Source organism: Nipponia nippon, unplaced genomic scaffold (assembly GCF_047370975.1).
Source record: "Nipponia nippon isolate SJK-2023a ecotype South Korea unplaced genomic scaffold, ASM4737097v1 scaffold_31, whole genome shotgun sequence".
Lineage (NCBI taxonomy): Eukaryota > Metazoa > Chordata > Aves > Pelecaniformes > Threskiornithidae > Nipponia > Nipponia nippon.
In genome coordinates this window covers 4,340,839-4,366,354 of record NW_028262349.1, presented here as the reverse complement: position 1 = coordinate 4,366,354, position 25,516 = coordinate 4,340,839, and the positions used below count along the sequence as shown (strand labels likewise).

General features: G+C 52.7%; 1 protein-coding gene across 5 annotated transcripts in view; it reads left to right on the top strand.

Moving 5' to 3' along the window:
• Window positions 1-25,516, top strand: part of ADAMTS10 (ADAM metallopeptidase with thrombospondin type 1 motif 10) — a 78,865-nt gene that overhangs the window by 35,094 nt on the left and 18,255 nt on the right. For all 5 annotated transcript variants that reach the window (XM_087769047.1, XM_087769049.1, XM_009471947.2 and 2 more), the window contains 12 exons: window positions 1,382-1,746; window positions 6,671-6,830; window positions 8,939-9,156; window positions 10,407-10,490; window positions 10,869-11,014; window positions 14,007-14,050; window positions 15,287-15,392; window positions 15,562-15,708; window positions 17,609-17,750; window positions 21,250-21,357; window positions 24,552-24,697; window positions 25,136-25,199. In XM_087769047.1, coding sequence (XP_087625173.1) covers window positions 1,382-1,746; window positions 6,671-6,830; window positions 8,939-9,156; window positions 10,407-10,490; window positions 10,869-11,014; window positions 14,007-14,050; window positions 15,287-15,392; window positions 15,562-15,708; window positions 17,609-17,750; window positions 21,250-21,357; window positions 24,552-24,697; window positions 25,136-25,199 — 1,730 coding nt within the window. The remainder of the gene's footprint in view (window positions 1-1,381; window positions 1,747-6,670; window positions 6,831-8,938; window positions 9,157-10,406; window positions 10,491-10,868; window positions 11,015-14,006; window positions 14,051-15,286; window positions 15,393-15,561; window positions 15,709-17,608; window positions 17,751-21,249; window positions 21,358-24,551; window positions 24,698-25,135; window positions 25,200-25,516) is intronic.

The window sequence follows — 25,516 nt, the reverse complement described above, 5'->3', positions numbered from 1 at the left end:
GTAAAAGTGTAATTTGGAGTCCAAATTTATGATGGCTGGGAAGGCTTTGAAGATGGGTGCTGTGGAGCCAGGCAAAATGCAGCCACCCTGGAGCAGCCTGGCCTCTCCCGTTTGCTTAGGAAACAACTACAAATAGGATGCAGAAAGCACAGTAAGAATATTCCAGAGTGAAAAGAGGGCAAATCCTCTCCCACTCCATGAGGAAACCTCCAGCCATGAGGTTCAGAAGAACATGCTGTGATGGAGTGAGCTGTCCTGTCCAGTGCCTGATTTTTTACATCTTCCTGTGAAGCCTCTGGTACCGAGGGCTGTCAGAGACAGCTGGACCTCCAGTCAGATCCAGTCTGGCAGTCCCCGTGACATTTTGCTTGGAAAAGGAGAAATTTCTGTAGAGGTTGCAGAGTGCCAATTTCTTTGACAGCCAAAAGCGCTGCATTACTGTGTGAGTGCGGGCAGACATTTTGGACACTGACCTTGTCAGACCACATTTCCTAAGTGGTACGAGACAGGCTCAAAAACTCAAGTGCCCCAAGAGAAGGTGCTAAGCCAGGCTGATAATGATAAAAAGCACCAAGCTGGTGAGCGAGGAAGGCAGGATGGTGTCATAGATAGAGACCTGGCTGAGGAATCAGGATGTCTGCCTTCTGTTCTTGCTGCCTTTTCAGCACAGCTGGGAAATTCTGGTTACCCTCTTTCTTATTTTGATCGCACGATTGGCATTGCAAGGACATTGTCTTTGTGCCTCTTAGGAGGATGCCCAGTACCTAATGCAGCTGTGATCGGGGAGGCTGGTCTGGTGCTGTTGTTATGCGAGTTACCAAAGCAGAGTTAGTGAAGTTATGTTCTGAAGAACCCCACGGTTCCTTAGCAAGACTTTCTTCTCCTGAGACATTGTCGCTTCAAGGCTTGTTCTGGCTTGTTTTGAAGAGACCCTATTGCTAGCTTTGTTACTGAGAGGATCCAGGTTAAAATAACCCTCCAAACCACAGGATTGGAGGATCCAGCACAACCTGGAGTCCCTCTGCCCAGTGGAGATGGAGAGATGGGGGATAGTCCAGGTCCACATCCAGAATCTGGGTGTCCTGAATGGCCCCTTGGACCAGTCTGTTTCTCCCCATCACCTGCAGAGGAAGAAGATTAGGCTCCATAGGCTCAAGGCCTATTTATACCCCAAGGCTCTGTAGGCTGAAGGCCTTTGGGAATACCCCAAGGGTCCTGCAGCCTGGACAAAGCAGATCCTCTGTGCCAGGACCCTGTCCTGTGTCCAGGACCAGCTCAGTTGTGCTCAGGTGCAGCCGACTCCCTGCTGAAGTCGCTGGGTGTTTTATTCTGACTCTCTTTGCAGAATGTCATTCCTCCTGTGTTTTCTTTCCCTTCCCAGAGGAGTTCCTCTCCAGCCTCGATCACTATGAAATTGCGTTCCCCATCCAAGTGGACCAAAACGGGGACTTCCTTACCTTTGATGTGAGAAGCCAGCTGAAGCAACGTCCTCGGCGCAGTCTGGGTTCCTTGCCCTACGAGCCATCTGAGCAGCAGGTTTTCTACAAAGTCTCTGCCCACCGAACCCAGTTCCTCCTCAACCTGACACTGCACTCCAACCTGCTGGCTGAGCACTTCACTGTCGAATACTGGAAGCGAGATGGCGTGGACTGGCAACATGATTTCCACGAAGACTGCCACTACGCGGGCCACTTGCAGGATCAGTACCTGAACTCAAAGGTCGCCATCAGCAACTGCAATGGACTGGTGAGTCTCTGTATTTTGCCCAGCCAAAGGCAGTGCTAACAACTAGAGCTGCCCATAAAGCAGAGCTGATTGCAGCCTCTTTGATCTTTGCTGTAGAAGTGCAACCTGGTTTGGGTCCCAGCAGGTGGGTCCATGGTGGTGGGAAAGGCATGGGGTTGGTGTCAAGCTAGAATATTGCACATGGCATCAAAAGTCAGCTGAGGGTGAAGGCAGCCACATCCCGTCATTACATCTGTCGGGGTTCCTGATCCATGTTTTGCTTGTAGTCCAGTTTCTACCAAAGTCAGTGGGCATTTTTCCATTGATTTTAATTGGAATGGGATAATCCAAGCTCTAGACTGTTATTCTGGCTCTCACAGAACTCTCCCCTCCACTTCCAACAGCAACAGATAATGTTTCGCATGTGCTAGTGAGGAAGAAGTGCAGGAGGGCAGGAATTTCACAGCACAACTGGGAATGTCAAAAGTGCATTCAGATCCTTACAATTGCAGATACATTCCTGGGGTTTCCAGTCACTTCTGTCTAGATTTCAGGAGCTAAAAATGTGACTTCTGGGGGAAAAACCTGAAATAATCAGTTTTTCAATATGAAAAAGAGAACATCAAGAAGGGACAAGATGGCATTCCTCACAAACAGCAAGGCTGCTGTGAAGAGGGTGAGAATGATTGATTTTGCACACCCTGACAGCTAGGACTGGACGTCATGGTCTTAAATACCAGCAAGAAAGCTTAATGGTAGACATTAGTGGTAAGGATAGCTGAGCTCTGGACTAGATTGCTTGGAGAGTACGTGGGCCCTACATCGTTGGAGATCTTTAAGACTAAGCCAGACAAATGCCTCTCAAAAATACTCCAGGTATGATTCATTAGCTCTTCCAGCATTGGGAATAGACTAAGGACTTCCATCCTTATTTTTCTGTAATTTTCTGATATTTCTGGCTCACGAAGCACACTTCATGACCTGCCAGATGGAGGGATGGAGCAAACATACCCTGTTAGTGAATCCCAAGGATGATGGCTCCCTTAGAGCGGTAACGTGTAGAAAAAGACTCTGTAGGCCAGATTCATATTTATGCTACAGCCCCACCTCTTAGCAGTATTCTAGCAGTGTGGAAGAGCTTCCAAATGGGAAAGAATTCATGTTTGATTTATTGCTAAATTACACTGCCAGAACAGTGCTGTGGGTTATTAACAAAAATGAGATTCTGACTCATTATATCATAAAGTCTAATGTTTCTATCTCACAGCCAAAAATCAGAGCTGCATAAACTCTTGGTTCCCTAGTTAGCCCTTTGTTTAGATATGGAAACTCTGCTGAAGTCCTAGGCAATTTACTGGTGTTCACAAAAGCACTGAAGGGTGAGCTGGATGCCGCTGGCTCAGAAGGGATCTGGCATTAGCCTACCTTCCCACTTCAGAGGGCAGTAAGTCCAGGGCAAGCAGTGGCCCAGCAGCACTTATACTTGTATAATTTAGTCCACAGGCTGTGTTTAGCTCTGGAGAGATACCAGGGGCTGTCTGGAGGAAAATGCAGCCAGGCACAAAGAGGGATGGAGGGTTATCCAACAACCTCTCCTTTTCCTGAACTCTGTCCTTCTGCCCTCAAGAGCTATGGACATCAGCAAGGAGCGGGGAGGAGGTCTTTTGGGTTAGTGAGGATGATAGAGTCAGGAATTTGGACAAGAGGAGTCTGGCATCTTTTTAGCTGCAGAATGGGGGCTGTATGTGCCACCAGAGAAGACCTTTGCAGAGCTCTGGTTGATCAGTAACAGCTGATCCGCTCGTGCCATCCCTCAGCATGCTCCCCTCCAGGCAGGCATCAGTCCGCTTTGGAGGGGACAGGTAAGGAGAGAAGAGGGTCTGCAGTTGCTGAAGTCTCAAGGTTCAGGTTCATGCTGACACGTGCTGAGGGGGGGCTGCCCACGGTGACCCATGTTTGCGCAGACTTGACTCACTGATGATGCAAAGGGGGTTGTGTGTTGTGTTGTTGAATGGGCACAAGCAGGGACCAGGTGCTGATTACGGGGTGAGTTGCGCACGAGGAGGAGGGAAAGAGATGATTGCATCCACAGAAGTGTCCAACACAAAGCTGTGAAAATGAGGAACAAGCCCGAAGCCATCCTCCTGTCCTCAAACTCCCACATCCTTAAGCAATTTCTGTGTCTGCAAGGTGTACAACTGTAAACTGCTTTGTTTTCAAACACCCATGATGTATCTTGCACCTTATGGCACCCCAGCTTTGGAATGCCAATATCTGGGCGTTGACTCATCTTCCCAGCCACAAGTACCATCACCCCAGCCTGAGGGCAGGCAGGCAGCGTGGCTCACCCCACGCATCGCCCGTGGAGGGCACGCCATGCTGCGCTTCAGGCTGAGCAGGGGGAAAGTCACCCAGGCTTAAGCTATCAAAAGCAAAGGGTAAAATGCTCCATTTTCCAAAACACGCAGAGTCGTCAGCTGCCAGCAGGGCCAAGCACGAAGCAGCTGGAGCCTGCAGGGAGCAGCCCAGGCAGCTTTGCTTCAGCCTGGCCGGGAGCTGAAGTCCCTGTCTTAATCAAAGCTATATTTCATCCCACTGGCTGCACGAGATCCCAAGGACCCGTCCTACCGTCAAACAAATTGCAGTGAGGAGAAGACAACTTTAGGAAAGAAATGCCGCTCTCTTACCTCTTGTGTCAGAGCTCATCAAAGGACAGTTTAAAGGCCAGGTTTTCAACCCTGTGTGTCTGTGCTGAAATTGTGCTTTCACCTGAAAAGCCCTCCTGAAGTCAGCATGAACATTAAATGCTTGGAGCAAGGCAGATGGCTGCACTGCTGAGGCTAACGCTGAGCTGCTCCTGTGTATGTACAAGGAGGTGGGAGAGCGGAATTGCAGTATGTGATGGTGCTTTTCTTAAGTGTGGTTATAAGCTAATATCATAAACCATCCTTGCTCTGCAGATGACCTGAGTGAATCATAGACAGGATATCCAGTTTAGCTCCCCCACAAACCACAGGGATCTCTCCAAGGGCTTCTTGCCGCCCCCTTTCAACAGGCTTGTGTCATGTCCAGGGCCCAGACCTCAGAGCTTGGTCTTTGGGGTCAGCGATGGGGCAGTTTTCAGACTCCTGTGATGGCCGAGCTTCATTGCCGAAGGATGCCAGGCAGGCGGTGGAGCCTCCTGCCTCTCACGCTCTGCAGAGTCTCCGGGTTTAAGTAAGAATGGCCCTTTTCTAGCGGTACATGGTCTTCAGGCAGGACGTGCTCTCCTCTCCTGCTGCTCTACCCCAAGCCGGTGGTGACCTCCTTCTCCCCGTCCCACAAAGCCGGCAGCCAGCTGGCTTCGCAGGCCGACACTCAGCTTTCCGCCAGAGCCCTCGCCAGGCTAACCTCACAGTACCTCGCTTGTGTTTGAAAAGGTGGAGCTGAGCCAAGAGCAACAGAGCCTGGTGCAGGAGGAAATCCCCCGGCACTCTGGAGATGGGGACTTCGCTGTGCACACACTGCCCCGATTCAGCTTTCATGGCAGGGAGGGAGAGGGGGAGAGACCTATTACAGAGGCAGCGTCCACCCCAGAGAGGCTCTCCCCCATGAACGCCCAGTAATAATGCTGTTACGCAGGTGGTGCCTTCTATGCAAGGACCTCAACATGTTTTGGAGAGACCTGCTTCCCCACTCCCCATCCTGGCAGATCAGGGCTCCTGTCCCCCTTGCATAGAGGGGAGCTAGTAAAGTGCTGTGACATCCAAAGAACAACACCGGTGCAGAGCTGATGGCAGAACGGGGGTGTCTCTGCACCCAGAGCTATGCTTGCACACAGGGAGTGAGAAGACAGCCAGGTAACGTGGGTCTTTAGACTTTTGGGATACTTCTTGTCCTGCTTGAGCAATGTCAAGCATGTTTCTGTGCCTCGGTTGCTTGCTGGTGAAGTTCAGCTGATAGCACACCCACATTTCTAGGCGTTAGGTGAGATTCAGTGCCAGGAGCTGTTATGGCATTGGAGCTTCTACTTGTATCGTGTTGGGCTGCCAGAAACTTTTTAGGTTGCTCAGACCTTTTAGGTAGAGGGAAAGCTTGCTGTGAGGATAGGACCAGCTGCAGAGGAGAGATCTTGCAAGCACTGGGTGGGTTTGGCTGCTCATCCTGCTGGGGTCTTCTGCCCAGTCGTCACTGTCTCATGCGTGGGTCCACTCACAGAGAGCAAAGTGTGGACTCACAGCTGAGATTCATTCAGTCAAAGAAAAGAATAAGGGAGAACAACAAAAACCAACTAAGGGAGCAGAAACAAGATTATCTGACTGAGGTGGCCAGTCAGAGGTGTAAAAGGGGCAGTGATGCCTACAGGGCACAACGCAGGTTTCAGGCTGCAGAGAAAGGTTGTGGCTCCCGCTGGTTGCCTTACTGCTAATCGGACTTCAGATTTTAAAGATTCAGTGTGTTTCTCAAAAGCCTCTGAGCATCTACACTTCCCTGCAGCTCCGTTCCCGAGTTTCCCAGCTGGTGGTAATGGTCCTGAGCTGCTTTTGAAGGTTTGTTGGTGAGGTTGAAAAATATAGGAGGTAGATCTCACTGCTGAGTTGTGCTGCTGTTTGAAGGTGTGGTATTTAGGATCCCACAGACAGCTCTCAATTAGACTGAGTGGGTGGAATAGGAAACAACTTATTCATAATTTTGCAAGGAAAGACTGTGATTTCCAGAGGACTTTAGTGAACACAGATGTCCCAAGGCATCCACGACCATCTGGTTCGGTTTTCTCTGGTCTGTAGGTTCATATAGTTCAGTGTTTGTGCGTAAATGAAGGATTCCTTCACATTCTCAAAAGTATTTGTCAGCCCCCAGAAATTCAGTCGTTAATCATCAGAAAACTCATTATGAGAAGCCACTGGTATGTCACTCAGTTTTCTCTCTACCTCTTTTATTGCCTTCCGTTTCTTTCCTTCTGCAGCACGGGGTGATCGTCGCAGATGAGGAGGAATATTTCATTGAACCCCTGAGCCCAGGAGCCAATGTCAGCACAGGGAGCGAGGGCAAGGGCAGCCCCCACGTCGTGTACAAGCGATCGTCTCTCCAGTACCCACACATGGATGCAGCCTGTGGTGTGCTAGGTATCTGTACCCACCAACACATCCTCAATCCATCCCAGTGCAGGCTGGGAAGGTCCCGGTAGACCACGCTTTAAAGGTCCACACTGCTCTATATGGCAAAGAACCAAATTTATCTCCTGCATTCAAGAAAGTTCTATGTATTTACTTTTACCCATGTTAAGGATTTCTGGTGGTCTGGTCTTTGGAAAGCTCTTGTACCCTCTTCTTCACAGCAGGGCTTTTAAATTTGTAAATAGAGCATGGAATAGAAGAGAAAAAACTGCCTCTTATTGTTCTTAAGAAAAATCCTCCCAGATTTGGCTAATTTACAAGGCATTGAGAAATCATAGCTTACGCATGTTCAGCAGAGACTTGTCTTTGGATTTTAGTCACTGAAGACTGTGTCCACATTGAGATACACCTGCTGCTGTTAGAGACCAGGCGGAAAGATGCCTTGTAGGGTGGGATGTGGGATCTGGTTAGTCACAGTGGGCTCTGGGAGACATTTATAGAGAATGGCAATTGCACATCTACCCCATTTCTATGCTTACAGGCCTTTGACTTCCTAAAGGACCTGCACAGGTCTGCCCTGGCATCTCCCCACATGCCTGTGCCCTTCTCATCTTTGCCAGCAGTCGGTCTGTGTCCCAGAGCCTGGCTGAAATCCCCAGCCCTTGTGAATGTACAAAGTTTCTCCCTCTATCCAAAATGTTGCATGCACACAGGATGCTGCTCCCTCACTTTACAGAGGCTTCCCCTCGCTCCGTAAGGATGAGAGGAGATGCCATCCCTGCAGAGGGTCCAGCTCGCATTTTATGAATTAGAGTTTGTGGATGCAGAAGCAGAGCTGTTCCTAGTTGCTCCTGGCAGGTTTGTGTGTCACTTCAGGATGTTCATCCAGTGCCCCAGTGGTGACACTTGACCAGATGAGGAATCACTGGAAGGGACGGAGCCTCTGGAGACACCAGGGCACTGCCAGCCTGCTCTGAGCAGGCTCTGAGTGTCCCCAGAGCTGCCAGCATCTCTGGAGACAACCTGTGCTTCCCTGGCCCGGCTCCTCCTGTCCCAGCTTCCAAAGTCACGTTGGACGAAGCGCCAGCAAACTCCCCTTCTGCTGACTCCTTGCCACGTTCCCCGGCTTCCAGACAAAAGTTAGCCTGTTCCTAATTGCTTCTTGGAAAGCAAAGACCATGCAGTGGGAGCCACAGGCCAAATACAGTTCAGAACAACCACATCGCAACTGGCCCCAGCAAAGCCGCCCCATCCCCTCGCCCCGCAGGCTGGACCTGTCCCGACCTGCCTGGCACAGCTGGGCCCCGAGCACCCCCACAAGCTCCCTCTGATCGGCTGGCGCTGATAGGATGTGGGGCCACCTGTGATCTGCCTGTCTTCCCGGTCTTGCTGGACGTTTGATGATCCAGCATCAGAGCAGAGGAGGGGGATTCAGCCACCTCTCCTGGCAGGGTAGAAGACCAGTTGTAATCTCCCAGTCAGCTCTCCTGCCCCATGGTGGTCTCCATGCTGTGGGTTTGGAGCTGATGGCCCTGCTGAGGACATCTCCAGGGTCGGGTCAGTAGCACTTGAAGCCTGGAGCAAAGTCCTACAAACCTGCTGCTGCTGCTTTGGAGTCTGCAGCCATTTCTGTGGAGGAAAAGCCAAGTCCTAAATTCAGGTCCTGGCAGGAAAAATAAAGAGGAAATGATCTGCAATGGCTTTATTTTCAGATTATGTCTGTGTAGTTTCTAAATCCACACCGCTCTTTCCTGTGACAGAGGCGAGGGCAGGGCCTTGCAGCGTGGAGGCAGTGACGTGCGTGGGGTTGCCGCAGCAGGACGACAGAGGCGAGGGCAGGGCCTCTGCGTGCAGCGCCTGGGCAGGAGGGCAGGAGGGCAGGCGGGTGGGCAGCGGGGCTGGCAGGAGCATGGGGACAACCCTGGGCTGCAGTAGGAAGAGCTCAGCAGATCCAGCCGATGGCAGTGGGGACATTTGCTGGGTCCGTGTATGGTACATAAAGAGCCTTGCAATGGCCTTTCCTTCCCTGAAGCCAAGCTTATACTGTGCACCCCTCGCCTCTGTGTGCTGCTGAATTGCTGCTGGAGGGCAACAGAAAAATCTCTTTCCCTCCTCAGATGAGAAGCCCTGGAAAGGGAGACACTGGTGGCTGCGGACGCTGAAGCCCTCCCCTCTGAAGCCGTCGGGCAACCACAGCCAGCGAGGCCAGCTGCCCCTGAAGAGATCTGTCAGCACGGAGCGCTATGTGGAGACCCTGGTGGTGGCTGACAAAATGATGGTGGGGTACCACGGGCGGCGGGACATAGAGCAGTACATCCTGGCCATCATGAATATTGTAAGTGTTATAACCACATCATGAACCTTGGGGGACCCCAGGGCCTCACACACCCAGCAGCAGAGAGCAAGCAGGAATAAATCTTGTTCGTCATCCCAAATGTCTGGGTTTGGCAGAGGGTGCCATGTGCTTTTTCTGCAAGACAAGTGGGATGGGAATGCAGTGGGGAAATCGGATCTGTTCCAGGATAGCAGTAGCTTTTCCCCATCCCCAGAGCAAGACATTTAGGTCAAAAATCCTGACATGCTGCTGCTTCTCATGAGCAGTGATACTCTGGAGCCTGTAGGGACTCTGTGTTGTATAGGGGAAGCACTGTAGGAGAGGTAAACTCTGGCCCGTCTGACCATGCTACAGGCCAGATCTGGACTGGGAGAACAAAGCCCTTTCTTTGAGCAGCATCTCTCATCTCAAATTAGCATTGCAAATAGGGCCAGCCAAGCTGAGAAACACATGGGAAAGCATAAGGACAGTGAGCTCTCACGCTTGGGGGTTGATCAGCGTGAGGGGTAGGGAGAAATACCCTCGTTCTTCCATACTGCGCTGCCCGTGTCTCTGGGTTACTGCAGAGGAGCTTCCTCTGCAGCATCAGATTTGGGTCATTGCTGGCGGCAGGATACCAGGCTAGATGCATTAACAGCCTGAATTGGCCATGCTGAATCCTCCTGTGAGGTGAGATAGGCTTGGAAGTTATCCATCAAACCAATGAAAGCCCCTCTGTGATGGTTCTTTGTCCTGTCCTCTGCAGGATCTCTTTTCATGGCTTGCTCTGTTTGCGTTTCTAAAGCAGATGCCAGATTTTAAAACAATACTGTTTCATCTGCTGCAAAACACCCATCGTGTGGCGGCAGATTTCTGAGAGATGCTGTGTCATTCCCTGCCGATGGGCAGTCAGCAAAGCTTCGTCCCCGTGGCTGCGTAATGCCAGAACCATGGGGCTTCCCCACCTGAGCTCCAGGCAAGTAGCAGGTGCTGTGGGATGTGAGCTTCACTGCTCGAATCTCCCCAGAAGGGGACACCGAGGTCTGAACATGGTTTAGGAGGCTCTGCAATCCAAATGGTAATGTGGAGTCCCATACCCATTTCTGCTTTCTAAAAAGGTTGTGTTCAGACCCTGCAGCCCACACTGATGAAGCAGCCCTGTTTCCCTCCACCAGGTGCCCAGCACGTGCCAGCTCACACGCCGATTGCATTGTCACCCAGCCAGCGAGCTCATTTTTAAGACTCGTCTTTTCTTGTTTCTTGGAGGTCAGGTTGCCAAACTTTTCCAGGACTCGAGTCTGGGCAATATTGTCAATATCCTGGTGACCCGGCTGATTCTCCTCACCGAGGATCAGGTAAGGTGGGCTTTGCTGAGCCACTTCTGTCATGCGTCTGCACTTCCTTCGTGGGTCTGTGTGTTCCCCCTGGATGTCACCCCCGGGAGATGCCCCCAGTGCAGTCTGCTGGGTGCACCGCATCCTCTCAATGGCAGCTGAGGACTGGGTTCAGGCTATGGGCTAAGGAGACCTCTGGGACTTTGAGGACTGTTTCTATAAGGTGGCTTTAGGGAGGTTTAAGTAGCTTTAGTCCTCCTAAAGTCCTGCTTTGCCATGGCCTCCCTGAAAAGGTGGGGGCATCTGGAGTGGTGTCAGTGCTCTGCTGACATGGGAATAGGCAGTGCCTTCATATCAGAGCTTTCCTGGGAACACACCGTCATACTGCTTCCATTCCAGCCCACACTGGAGATTAACCACCATGCTGGGAAATCCCTGGACAGCTTCTGCAAGTGGCAGAAATCCATTGTGAACAGGAATGGCAATGGGAACGCGATCCCCGAGAATGGCATAGCCAACCACGACACTGCGGTGCTGATCACCAGGTAAGGCTGAGCCCGGCCCTGGCAGCGCTGTCCTCATGGAGGGTGTCCTCTGTCCAGCTGTGCTCTATCTCTGTCCAAGTGGTTCATCCGAGGCTTCCTTCCCATGTGCTCCCCGCAAGCTGCCTGGCAGCGGCTGTCCCTCAGGCTGGCCACTTGCCCGTTCCCTTGCAGCGATGCAGATTATGGCAGTTCAGATAGTTATCATCCTCCAGTGTCTTCCCTCAGTCTTTGTTGTGCTCTCAAGGAGCTTAGTTTGCAGCCACGGGTATTTGTGCACCAAAAGTCAATGGCACAGTGTGTACAGCACTGTTGGGCATGTGTGGGAACCCACCCCGGAGTCATGGAGCATCAGGCATCCTACTGAAACAGAGCGCGCTGTCTGCCCCTGCTGTGACAGATGGAGAAGAGGATATAAGTGGGACCTGAGTGTCATAACAGTGACAGAGTGTCTCCAGCCAGTATGGGATCTGGCTCATCTCATTTTAGGTGCCTACATGTAGGGCTGAACTCTCTCCTTGGTAGCTGATGGACACCCTTGAAGTAGTGACTTCATCCCAATTCCCTTAGGACAAGAGCAGTCCTGCCCTGCCTGTGTTTCTGTGCTCCTGTAACAACAATCCAGGTCATCAGCTCAACCTGGATGCTGAATTAGACCTCCAGAGCTGGGTGAAGGGGTCTGAACCTTCACACGCAGGACAAATAACCCCTGTCAGAATAGATGGGTGCTTGAGCCTGGAGCAACAGAGGGTACAGGAGGGACAGCTGAAAGGACAGACAGATGGTCAGAAGGAGAGAAGATGCAGAGACGACAACAGGGACAGTGGAAGGAACAGGGGGGCAGCTGGGAGGACAGAGGATGCCGAAGGGAGAGCTGGAAGGACAAAGGGGATGAAGGGCACTGAGAGGCAGCTCTTGGCAGTGCTGCCTGTTGTGCCTGGGACACCGGCTCTCCAGTGCCCGCATAAACCCTGCTTGGGCAGAGGGGCAGCAGCCTGGGGAGAAGCCAAAGGAAAACCCAAGATTTGTTTGTGCCTTTTTTCCTCCGCTTGCGGAGTGGAAGAAAGTCATAAAACGAAAGCGCTGGAGAGGGGAGCCTCCAAGCGGGAGCTGGTTTCGTTGGCGCCATGCACTGCTCTTCAGCTCCAGTTCCCGGCGGTGGCGGGAGCCATGTGCAGCCTGGCGTATCCCTCCCAGGGAGCTCGTGAGAGCTGCCTGGTGCATCCCTCCTGGGGAGCTTGTGAGATGAGAGCTCGAAAGCACTAGGGAAGAGTGAGCGAAAGGCCCCTTGGCCCCAGCTTTTCACCCTCCTGGGGCTACGGCATCTGCTTTTCCTTCCCTCCCGCCACACGTGTGGGATGCAAACGCCGGCTCCGAATTCTTCGGCCTCCCACCAGATGTTTGAGCTAACCCGAAGCGACTCGCCGGCTGGCCGCGCCAGGCTTGGACAGCACCAGCGCATCCGGCCCCGTCTCTAATAAATTCCCCGTCTCCCGATAACATCTTGCTGAGCTGCGGGCTTTTTTCTCTTGCAGGGACGTGTCAAACCAGAGCCTCCGAAGGCTTTAACAGTATTCACTCAAAACAAAGCAACAAATGTTTTTCACTCGCTCGGTTTCCTGCCGGGGGTGAAAGGTTTGGACACTTCCAGAGAGCGCCAGGGGCCAAAGGGACAGGAGCCATCACCAGGAATGCATTACGCTTAACCCATCGTGTGCTATCAGCTTGCTTCCTCCCTACTCTCGTCCCCATGGGGCGGCTGGGGCGAGCAATGTCGGATGGTCCTGTTCGCTGTGCAGGTGTCCCCCAAACCCACACCGCGGTCAGCATCCTCGATGCTCCAAGACCAGCTCACACTCAGGTTGAAATGCACCTCAGGGCTAAAGAGCAGCACCTCAACCCAGCTCTGGGGCATCCCAGCCCGGCTGCCACCAGTCCCCCCAGCTGCCCGCCTTATGCACATTCCAACCTTAACCTTGCCCCTTTCAGCCCGGGTTTTGCAAAGACCCAAATGTATGGGGAGTCTCACCTTCTGGAGAAGGTATTTGAACAGAGGCAGGGAGGGCATGTGGTTTGTCTCCACAATTAAATGATAATATTCACTTTCTGGCCCAAACTGGTCTCTTTTGGAGCTGCTGCCGCGTCCCATTGCGAGGGTGCTGCATTTCAATTTGGAGGAGATTTTACTTTGCTGTCCTCGTTTAGCTTTTCCTTGTACGCGGCTAACGATGTGCAAACAGGCGATTCCTTGATGCAATGGCTGGAAGTCGAGGCCAGGAACAGAGGGAAGAGTCATCTTGAATCAACCCATATTGAATTTGTTTGGAAAATTCTCAGTAAAGAACTACACTGAAAAAAAAATATAAAAAATCACTTTAGCATTTTAATGAAACCACAGTGGGTTTTGAAATGGAACATGTTTTCAAACTGAAATGTTTTCCTTATTTTTTAAAAAAAATTTCAGAATTACAGATTTGATTGATGTGATTTGCTGCAAGGGACCTGAGTTTACAGACGGGAGGCCGGCCCTGTCCTCTTCCACCCTGCGCTGCTGGGGCAGATCCCTGAGCCCTGTGCCTCCCAGGAGAGAAGTGGCTGGATCCCAGGAGTGCACTGGGTGCTAGTGAGCAGAGCTGGACCATCCACCCAAACCCAAAGAGCTTCGAGGCTGGAATAGTGTTATCCCTGCTGATTCACCACGTTTCATCAAAACCAAACCTCTGACCCCACTCGGCACTGCCCCATAGTTAAGGGACAGGAGCTATCGTTAAAAATCCACAGTGAGTCTCAGCCTGAGGAAAGTGAGTGTTGTACAATACGGATCAGAGGCGTCTTACCTGTTGCAGTTGGTACTTTCCATTCCAGAAGTGTTGCATCAACCATGGGCTGATGTTTGAAGTGTTTTGGATGTGAACACATCAGTAAAATGGAGATGCGCTATTTTGGAGCCACCAAAATTGTGAGTGTTCTTAATGCTGCCTTCTGTTCTTTGCAGATACGACATTTGCATCTACAAGAATAAACCGTGCGGCACCCTGGGTAGGTTGGATTTTGCTGCCCCTTCAGCAGCATTTCTCACCGGCACACGCATCTTCGGGAGCGTGGCGAGGGCGGGCTGTGCCATCCCCCTTTCCTAGTGAGCAGGCTGAGGGGAAGCGCTTGCCCAACACTACCGCGAGCACTGGCAGCAGAGCCAGGAACAGGCCAGTGGTTTCCAGCCTGCTCGACTGTGTAGCCTCCTCACTTACTTCTGTAAACACTAAAAGCAGCAACCCAGAGGACGGATGGGCTCTGGAACACTTCTCCGTTATATCCCTGGGTCAGGTCCAGCCTGATGATTAAGAACCGCTCGCATCGAAGGCTGGTCCATAGCCTAGTGGAGTATTCCTGGCTTAGCAGAGAGAAATAAGACTTTTTTGTGATGACTATAAAGGGAGTTCTTTATTTAAACTGCTAGACGCAGACAGACCCTGCAGCTCTCTCTGGCTGTAGCTCCTAATTTGTCTTGCCCTGGTCTAGACTAAGCAGTCAGGGAGGGATTACTGCTCTGAATCACTGCAGTTAAAAAGGAAAAGTTGGTGGATCTCTGACCTGATGCGGCTGCAGGCGAGGTACCTGGGAAGGAGGTTGAGGCTGGAGGTGCCATGATGGCTCGATTCCTTCCTTTAAGAGAGACTATTCCTTCCCTGGCCCGGTGCAGTGGGCACAGCCTGTGGTGGTGGAACTATGTATGGGCAGAGGGTTGGGGGGATCTGCTGCTGCAATTCAGGGGGGATTTCTGCATGATCCAGCCCTCTGGATGGAGTCAGGCTGGATTCCTGATTATGGTGGGTGTCAGCCAGAACGAAGTGCAGATGGTCAGGTTGGATCCTGGCTTACTCAGTCGTCTGGGCTGCCCTGGCTGAGTTCAGATGCCCAAGTGCTGGTGCAGCTGATCTCAGGTTCCCCCACCAGCAGTGCCAGTGTTGTGACAAGGACTGCTCCCCCTCTGCACACAGTCTGCGGATTGGTTATGAAATTCAGAGGATTTTGACCCATTTCTGAGCCTGCCATTGTTAATTTAGTTGACAGTCTGAGTGACCATATGCCTACAGTCCATAAGAGCCATGGGTCCATCCCAAAGCCCAGTGCAACCAGTGGGAAGAAACCTGTTATTGACAGCAGGCTATGCTCAGTGTTAGTCAGTGTGAAGCACCTCAGTCCCCAAATACCACCCGTGTCTCCTGCAGATGCTTTGTGCTGACCCTGTGTGACAGCTCTGTCTGGCTTCCCTAGGCCTGGCCCCCGTTGGCGGGATGTGCGAACGAGAACGAAGCTGCAGCATCAATGAGGACATTGGCCTGGCCACAGCCTTCACCATTGCCCACGAGATCGGCCACACGTGAGTACTGTGCGAGAGGAGTGCCTGGGAGTGGCCATCACAAGGAAGGGCCCCTGTTGGCTTGTTCCTGCCAAACTGAGGAGCTGAAAAATCCTTCCTACAGATGATACAGATGTGTCCAAAATGCAGCAGCTGATCATCTCTCTATTGCCTTGGTGATGGTTTCTAGGTTTGGCATGAATCATGATGGGGTCGGCAACAGCTGTGGCTCCCGTGGGCAAGAAACAGCCAAGCTCATGGCTGCTCACATCACCATGAAGACCAACCCGTTTGTATGGTCGACGTGCAGCAGGGATTACATCACCAGCTTCCTGGAGTAAGGAATCCATCTCACCTTGCCCTTCCTTCTACCTCGCAACCAGTACACACCTCCAACCTCTCACAGTCACTTGTGAGGAGTGGGTAAAGCCAAAGAAAAACCCCCAAAGCACACAGCCCATGCACCTTCTGTCTTGTCTCCCAGCACCTCATCCTATCCCAAGAGGCACGTGCTTTCCTTCCTTCCTTTAGACTTTCCCATGGTTTGCTTGCCTGCTGAAGATACTAACCCCATTTACCTTGCAGCTGTGAGACCTTTATTTAGGTTCCCCGCTTCCAGAAACTTCACAAATGAATAGCTTCTGGAGGAATTTGGATGTTTCTGAAGTTCAGCCAGGAATTGCAGAGAAGGGTTGGTGTGGTGGGGGAGGAGGATCTGGAGACGGGACTGGGTCTGCATGGTGTAGGCAGCTTCTCCAGACACTGAGGAGGGGAGTTTTCAGGTGTGAACAAGCAACATAGGAGAAAGGGTTTGGTTTTTTTTTTTTTTCCAAAGCACCTTCAGCATTCAGGAGAAGGCATTTAGGCTCCTAAGTCCCAGAGTTTCGATATTGTCACCTTGCCTAAGTCACGCCTCTGCAGCCTGAAAGAGCTTCTCATCCAGGGTTCAGGCAGTCCCCAAGGTTTCTATCACAAAACAAGCAGTCAGGATCAATTTTGGTATGGTTTTTGGTAGGATACAGGCACTACCTAATAGAAGGACGGGGTAGAACTTGAGTCACAACTGGAAGAAGCAAGTGTGTGGGGTCACTGTGGTGGGAAGTCCCTGGGGAGCGTGAATACCAGACCTCTACCGGAGACACTGCTGTTGTAATGCTGCGAGAGGGGCAGCGAAGGCAAGCCTCCCCGAGGGGCTGCCGCCTCCCCTGCTGGCCCGCAAAGCTTGGCCAAACCGCACAGCTCATCACCAAATCCCACATCTGGCAGCTCACGTTTGGCTGCAGCAAAACCTATCCCCCTCGCTCTTGACCCCTGGACGTGCACCGCAGCAAGGCACGTTGCACGGACAGTGCCGGGAAAGCACCGTGGCAGAGGCTGCCTTGTCCTCAGGTAACCCTGAAGTCTCGGCAGGGCTGGCGGAGGACAGTGAGTTCATGTCGGCCCTCTCCACGGTTCGTGCTGGCCGCCTCCGCCTGAGCGCAGCCCCAGGAGCCTCCGCCGAGATGGGGCCGTGGTGCGTGCAAGACCCCAGGACACAGGGCTGGGGGAGTGGTGACAGTGGCCTTGATTTAGGGAGAGCTCAGAGAGCAGCAAGGAAGGGGGAGGGAAAGGCGTGTTTCTTGCAAAATTTGGATGCTCCTACAAAGCTCTGGCATGCAGAAGGCCGGGCTTGGAGAGCAGGGGCTCTGTGTGCTCAGCACCTCCAGTTGCTCTCAGCTTGGGCTCTGCAGCTGTGGGGTGGGAAGGCAGTCCCTCCACCTACCCACCGCCCTGGCATGCAGAAGGCCGGGCTTGGAGAGCAGGGGCTCTGTGTGCTCAGCACCTCCAGTTGCTCTCAGCTTGGGCTCTGCAGCTGTGGGGTGGGAGGGCAGTCCCTCCACCTACCCACCGCCCTGGGGGTCCTGGGTACGTGCCTGCCTGCACACTGCCACGCGTTCTCTGCTGGACCCAGGGACCTGTCGGGACAACCAGGGGCTGGCGATAGCCTGCAAAACCCTCAGATTAAAACTTCTAGAGTTGCCTAGAAAGAAGCATGTGGTTCCCAGCCCCAACGGCACAGAGAGAAAAACTTCAGAGCACCAGTTTGGCCCAAAGGAGAGTGGTAGAGTTATCCCCTCAAGCAGCCAAGCATGTGAAAGCTCGGCCCATGTGGAGCCAGGAATGCCTGCTGCTGGTCCTCCACCGCGATGCTCTCCTACAACTCCTTCTGAGCTCTGATTCTCATCTCTTGTTTCCAGCTCTGGGATGGGATTATGCCTGAACAATGCTCCTCCCAAGCAAGACTTTATCTACCCAACGGTGGCTCCAGGACAGGCCTACGATGCAGACGAGCAGTGCCGTTTCCAGTACGGAGTTAAATCTCGCCAGTGTAAATACGGGGTAGAGAGCCTTCCTGCTTTACTATCGGTTCCCAGGGGGTGGAGGACGGGGACTACAAGGGCAAAGGGGCCATGGGGCCATTCCTCTGCTGCCCACATCGCTTTGCTGTCCTGCTTCAAATGAAGGGCACTGGCACGTTCCCTGTGAGCTTTTTGCCTTGCTTCCCTGTGAGAGGACAGAGGAGGTCGTTTCCCATCCACAAAGGTTGACCCCAGCTCAGTTTTGGTCAGATTATTCCCATGGGAAGAGATCTCTTACCTCTGTCTTATACCTCAGCTACTGCTGGACGCCAAGGGTTGCAGCTGAAAGCCAAGTTGCAGTCCCCTCATCCAGACTCCTCTCTCAGTGGGGGTTTGTACATAGACATATTTTTCATAATCATTACTAGAAGTCATTATGCTGCTCGCACAAACTTAGGAGGAGAAACTTCTTTCTTCCAGGTGAGGTGGGTCGATGTGCTGTAGGTCTGTCCTGGGGACAGCTGCCCACCTAAGCCACTCCTGCCATCATGCTGCCATCCCCTGATCTTTGCATCCAGGAAACCACTGAAAGGAAAGGTGGTTTCAGGAGAAAAGATCTCAGCCTGACGTTTTGCTGTTCTTAACATACTGGACATTGCCAACTATCTGAGCATAGTGGTGAGGGGGAAGCGTCTGCACTAAAGGGCGAATTGAAGTCTAACGCATCCACTTTCCCCTAGAGAAAACAGAGGAGCCAGCAGTGAGATAGATGGGCAGCTGTGTTGTCTGATGAACACACGTGTATGTGTACCCACCCCAGTCCAAGCCCTGGAAGGCTGTGAAGGAGGAAACCCATCAGATCAGGGTTTAGTTTCTCTTGCAACCATGTAAATCCAAGCCCAGTGCTGCCATTGAAGTGACTTAATGTGAACCAGTTTATCAGTCTGAGTGTTCATCTACTTATCATGGTTAAACACTAAACCACCTCCTGGTGGTCTCACCAGCTCGTCTTGGTGAACAAAGGGAAAAGCTTGGCTCTCCCTGGTCCAGTGCTGTCTTTTGACATGGCCCAGGAGCCCAGAGCCCACTGGACACGGGGCAGATGCAGTCTCGTGAGATGCCCAGAGCCGCAACAGGAGAAGTCTGGGTCCGAATACTGTGGTCGTGGTATCTGATGTCAGATCTGTGCCCCTCCTCAGCTGAGCCAGAGGCAGTGGAATGGAAACTTTCCACGTTTACATGCCTGTTTCCCAGCTAATTTTTAAAATGGGCAGACGCTTCCTGTATATATACAAGTATCACAAAAGCACAAGATGTCCTTGTGATGACCCTTCGAGCCCAGCCTGTCTCGTGTGTTGTTTGGGAGAAACCCAAAGGGCGTAAGGGCTCAAGTGTGTGCAGATAAATCTGGGTAAACGTGTAAGTCCACCCATCCTGTGCCCCATATAAACAGGCTCCAGGGTGATGGCACAAACACAGCAGGATCCCTTCCTCCATGCCAGTACAGAGCGGGTGATTAATAGTTACGATGAGGACAGAATGAACAGATGTCACTGGTTGAAGCTGGGAAGTCCTCTCCCTTGGTGAGACAGAGAGAAGAGACTATACAGGAGCTCCTGCTTCCCAGTAGTCACGCTGGCTCTCCAAGAGCAGTATGGAGGGGTAGATGCCTTTTGAAGATGGGAAAGACTTTCTCCTTTCACTGGTTAAAGCCAGCTGCAGCTGGGCTTTGGCGAAGGAGTTGGGAACCAAAATTCCTTTGCATCTCGGAGCTGCAGTCCTCGGTGCAGACTCCGCAGTATTTTCCTTTGCCAGCTTGCCCTGTGTCACTCTGCTATCACAACCCCAAGAACAGGAGGGAAGCAGAGAAATCCCAGGCTCATCTTTTCATCCCTCTTGGTACCAGCACAGAGGATTCCAAGTTGTTGAGTCAGTTTGTCCTGTGGGGGTATCGGCTGCTATTTAGAGCACAGCCCTTGGCGGGGCAAAGGAATGCCTTGCTGGAAGGCTGAACCAAGCCCGGAGGCGTGATGAACAGGCTGCTACCTGACTTGAGGCAGGCGGCCAGCAGGAGCTGTCGTAGGTCAAGCTGCCGTAGGGGCAGGCAGGAGGCCAGGCGGTCTCTGTGCTGGCACTGGAGCATGCAGCACAGAGCACGTCGGGTCCTTCAGCCCGTGCAGTGGCATTGGTGTGCACCGACAGCGGCAGCGACGTGTGCTGGGAGCACATTAGCAGCAGCCGTGGCTGTTCGGGCTCTGCTCTCACATCTCGAGACAGTTTCCTTCGTTGAAAATGTGAACCTGTTTAATACTTTCAAGTATAACCTAAGTCACGGCAAGCTGCTTTCTGAAAAGCAGCAAGCTTTCCATGGGCTTGTTTCAGTAGGAATAGGAGCAGGATGGAGACCTGGCAGGAAACTCAGCTCTGGATTTTAGGTGTTGCTTTGCGGTTCGCAGGTGTAGAAGACCAGCCTGGTTGATTTAGTGGCAGAGCAGGTTCAAAGGGCCTGGACTTTCTGATTTAGCAGCTGTGACAACTTTGCAGAATCTCTGTCGTGAACCTTTTTGGGTGGGTTCTGGCACAGCCAGGGGAAGCTTTTTGTTTGCTGGCGCTCTGAGAGGTCAGGATGGGCTGAAACTCAGGATCTGCGGCTCAGGAAACCTCCTGGAAAGAGGTCTGGAGTTCTCAGCCCAGTATCACTCCGTGGACCCAACTGCACCTAGCAGAGACAGAGAGCAGAAGTGCCCACTTCTGCTTAAGGTCTAGCTCAGTGTCTGGCATTACTTTGATTATTCCGAAAACAGCTTTAAATCTTCCAGAGGAGTCTTCCTTTTAGGACTGTTGGGCTGGCTGGAGATAATCAGTATGCACTGACATGCTGTGACCTGCAGTGCATTCCTGTAGCAGGAGATGACAGATGTGCCGTGTTGATGCTCCCGGGGAGTCCCAGCTTCCCGCAGAGGCAGATCCAGATCCATGTGGCAGATCTGGACCCATGTGGTGCAGGGATGCTCATGGCAGGTGCTAGGAATGGGCCCTTGTGCTCGGCCTCCACTGCACAGACCCAAAAAAGAGAACGTCCCTCAGCCGTGGGGAGAGGGGTCAGCTGGAGCACAGCGGGATTAGCTCGGGACTCACCGGGATGTCCAAGGGGATGTGTCCTCTGTGGCACAAAGACCAGGTTTGTCTGCTCACGCTGGCGGGGGAGCCGGCTCTGGCACAGTGAAACCTCCAAATCCAGAGAACCCCAGCTGCAGGAGAGGTTCTTAGGCTTAGTCCAGAGAAGGGGGTGAGCTGTCGGTGGCCTTGGGGTGGCTGCAGCTGCAACGCCTTGCGAGATTTTATCTCATTTTCCCCCCACCATGCTGAAAACACTCCTGTCCCTGTGTCCCAGCCCAGCTGGTGCTTCTCAAGCACACAGGCATGCTGCTGCCCCGGCCTCGCAGCCCCTAGCACAAGCGAATCCTAATCTCGGCTTTGTTTCTTTGTCTCTTTCTTCCTCCCTCCCCCTCTCTCCCCCAAAATCTCTCTCTTTCCAGGAAGTCTGCAGTGAGTTATGGTGTCTGAGTAAAAGCAACCGCTGCATAACCAACAGCATCCCTGCTGCTGAGGGGACCATATGCCAAACCAACACCATTGAAAAGGGGGTAAGGAAGCTGGGGGCACCGTAGCGAGTTGACAGTGACTACTTGAATCCCTCTTCCAGCAATAACTGGGATTATTGTTTGTGTTGGTAAGCACGGAGTTGATTTAAGAGCACCCACCAGCCTGTCCTCCCTTGCCTCCCAGAGCCGGGAGCCACCCCCACCCTCCCCACCAGCACGGAGGGAGGCTGCGATGTGCCAAGGAGCCCAGGGGCACATAATCACCCCGAAGTGCAGATCACCTTGCATATTGGTGGAAACGCAGAATAGGAAGTCCCTGCTCCAGCGAGCTTCTTGGTCTCGGCTAGGAGGCACAGTAAGGTGACGTCAAGCTATGGCGTATGCTTTAGATGAACATCTTGTTCTCAGGTCTGCTAAGGTCTCCTGGCTGTCCTGAGAAAAGTGATTTTTGCCCCAGTTTCCCCAGGAGGGACAATGGGTTTGTAACATGCTTTCAGAGGAACTTGTGACAATGCCTCACAAGGCTAGATATGATGAAACCTTTATTTTTCAGACTCAGCTGAGAGGGGAGGGTAGGATTTTTCATGACCACATATTTTGAAAGTGAATTTTTACTTGATTGTTCATATCGCTTCATTCCCTGCACCTCCTACACCCATTTGTGCTAATATAAAGCAAGTGTGTAACACTGTTAAAGTGCCTCTGCAAACTGAATAATAATTGGGACAATGGAGAATCAGGGCTGGGACATTTTCCATTAAATGGACATGTGTTTTTCTGCTAGAGGAAAAATAATTCCCAAGAAATAAAAGAATAATTTCAAATCCTTAAGAAGCTGGAGAAGCTGATGTGCAGGAAAGAGGATGGCTTTGACAAATGCATTATTCTTTGCAAACAGTTGTCTTTCTTAGTTTTGCTGGAAATTAGATTGAAAAGGGGCAGACAGCTCCTGGGGCTGAACATCCCTGCTGCTGGAGATTCACCATATACAATGGCCATTTTTTTCTACTGGTGATCCTTTTTTACAAGCTTTTCCCACTTTTAAATATCTCTTTTTTTTTTTCCCCCACTCACTAGTTGCTTTTTAACCGGGGTTCTTCAGAAGTTCTAAGAGAAGTGAAGGGACAAGCAGTCACAGCCCCCAGGACTCATGGGAGCTATTCCCACTGAAGATACTGACTCAGTTTGAACCCCCAGTTACCTTCCTGTGCTTCTCTTTATCCTTATGTATTAATTCATGCTTCAGAAGTGATTTGATATCCTTGGATGAAAGAAGATACACCTTTGTATTAAGTTTCTACACCGTCCCCAGCTGGTGGCCCCTGTGCTCGCCGGACGGGCGACTGACACCACTCCAGATGCCAACCCTTGGCTGGAGCAGCTCTCTGAGGTCTACCCTGGCTTCTCCCTTTCTAGCTGGAGAGAGCAGAGGGAAGGATCAGGGCACAGAAGCTATTTACGGTATGCAAGATTACAGGAGAGATAGGGTGAGTTTCTGTGCTCTGCCATCCAACTGGGGAAGCAGTGGCAGGGGAAGACTGAGCCAAGCTCTCTTGGATGGTGGCTGTGCCCACATCCCATGCCTCTGGTTGTTTTCTCCTCCCAAATTCTCCATTTTATTTTAACTGATCCCCTGTGGTTTTTATGGCTTCACCTATCTTACCCCAAGAACCCACAGTGGGTGACTTCAGGCCCAGAGCTTGTGGTAGTTTCTGCTGCCCTAGGGGTGCCCCCAGCAGCCTGGCTCCTCAGGCAGCAGGTTCACTGTCTTGCTGGCTCCTTCCCTGTCTGTTTTGGTTTTCTTTTCTCTTTTTTTTTTTTTTTTTTAATTTCCATTAATGAAGCACTTGTTATGCAGGTTGTGGTCAGTGCACCCTGTGAGGATGCCTTTCATTATGCATCCTCCCTCCCCGCATGCCCCCAACTCGTATCTGGTCTCACAGCCAGCACATGTCCATGCTTGCTGCAGGAAAGCGAGCCAGGGTCTGCTCCCAGCAGCCCAGACGCAAGGGTAGAGCCCATCACAGACGCTTTCAGGAGCCCTGAGCAGGCTCCTGGTTCCTTCCCGCAAAAGCTGCAGCCCCTGTACCTCCAATCTGGAGCATCAACAGGGACACCAGAAAGTCTGTGCCTGCAGAGCATCTCCTCTGCATGGGATCGCACCTTTGGAAAGGCACTCGTGTGCAAGGAGGTCGCTAGCTGGGTGTCCTGGGAGGCCATGGTTCCTTTTTCCCTGCCGGCTGTGCTGCCCGTGGAGTGCCTGGCTCAGGAGCTGGGAGAGGCTGTGCCAGCAGCTCCAGGGTGGGTTATCAGCCCCTGGAAGGAGCACACAGCAGTTTCTTCCTTCCTGGGATTATCTCAGCCCCCGAGGCATGGTGTCCGGCACCGTGCCCAGAGAACGGCAGCGGGTCTGGCAGTGTCCCGCTCCTTGCGTCACTGTTGACTCCAGGGGATGCGGGACGCTTTCCAGGTCCGAGGGAAATATTTCATAGGCAAGTTTGCGTGAGCATCTGTCGCCAACAGGATGGAGACAGGATGATTCTTTAGGGATCCTCAGCAGGACAATGACACAACAATGTTGTTGTTACAATCAAAACTTTATTTTAACCTGGACCTTCTGCAGATTGGGTCATTTGAACAGATTAACCACAACTTGAGCTCCCAGTACACATACAAAATTCACTCCATCCTGGGAGGAAGCAGCTGGCAGTGGAAGTGTCCGTACCCCCCAGGGATCCTGGCCCTGCCGCTCAGCAGCAGCAGCTCCCGTCCAGGTCCCTCCTGGGACTCACTGCTGTGTGCTTTTTTAGGCAGTGAGGTGTGTGCTCTGATGTGTCCCTGTTCACAACGTGTGTCACCCTGATTGACCCGGGTGCCCAGGACCCCTTTAGAGGAGAAGTGGGGATGTGACCCACTTGCCCATGGCCGCCTGCCCCACAGGACGGTACACCAAGGGTTTGGAGTGGGGGCACTGGTCCCAGCATCCCTGCGAACCCCGAGTACACAGCGTGCACAAATGGTGACGCTGTGACTCAGAGGAGAGGGTGCCTGGGGAGAGGCGAATGCCCTCTGCAGTGGAGAACTTGACTCCAAAGCCAGCACGGCTCTGAGTTCAGATTTCACAGGATCAAACCAGATCCCAGCTCTGAACTGGCTGCCATGTCTGATAGAGGCTGGGAAGCGCCCTGGGAGGAGGAAACTGTGCTCAGGGTGTTTGAAGCTCTGTCTTTCCCCAGTGGTGCTACAAGAGGGAGTGTGTGCCTTTCGGCACCCGACCGGAGGGCGTGGATGGTGCCTGGGGAGCCTGGTCGTCCTGGGGAGAGTGCAGCAGGACATGCGGCGGAGGCGTATCGTCATCCATTCGCCACTGTGACAGCCCTCGGTAGGTGTATGTGCACGTGGCCATGTCGGCGTGGCCCTGCCTTGTCCTGCCTGCACGGCATCGCTGTTCAGGCTAGTGGGGAAGGCAGCAGCCAGGTGCCTGCGCAGCTCTGCACTCAGTTCCCAGGAGGATCTCAGCTCCTGCACGCAAATCCCATGTCCTGCTTTCACAGCAGCTCGATGCTTTTGCCTTTGGTGTTGGGTCTGCAGCCACAGACCCAAAGCCACTTGGACAAGTGCACTGTGCGCTTGCAGCTGAGCGTGTGAAGTCTGCTGGGGGGCTGTACTTCTGCAATAGCCCCTCCAGGCAGGATCCATCCTTGCAGTGGTGCAGGGTTGGGAAAAGCCGTGGTGCTTCTGCAAGCTTGGGGCAGCTGCCTGCCACAAACACGGCTCACTGCCCTGAGCTGGTTCTCCCGTCTTTTTCCCGGTTTGGCAGGCCCACGATTGGAGGGAAGTACTGCTTGGGAGAGCGGAAGCGGTACCGGTCCTGCAACACCGACGTGAGTACCGGTGGGCTCAGGGAGGGGAGCGGTGGTGGGCTAGCAGGGCTTTGCTGGTGGGGTAGGCAGCGCTGTGTTGCAGCACGGCTGCAGGGCATTGCGTGCAGCTGTGGGACCTATGGGAGGAGGGGTGAGCCATGCTGTGCCGGCAGCAATCCTGCAATGGGGAAAGCCAAGCAGGACGATGCACACCTGCACCGGCTGCGAGCTGGCTCAGAGGGTGGGTGGGAGGTATGTACCTGCAGGGCTTCGGCATCAAGAAGGGGCCTGAAAAGATAATGAGGAAAAGGGGGAGAGATCAGAGGCTTTCAGCACTG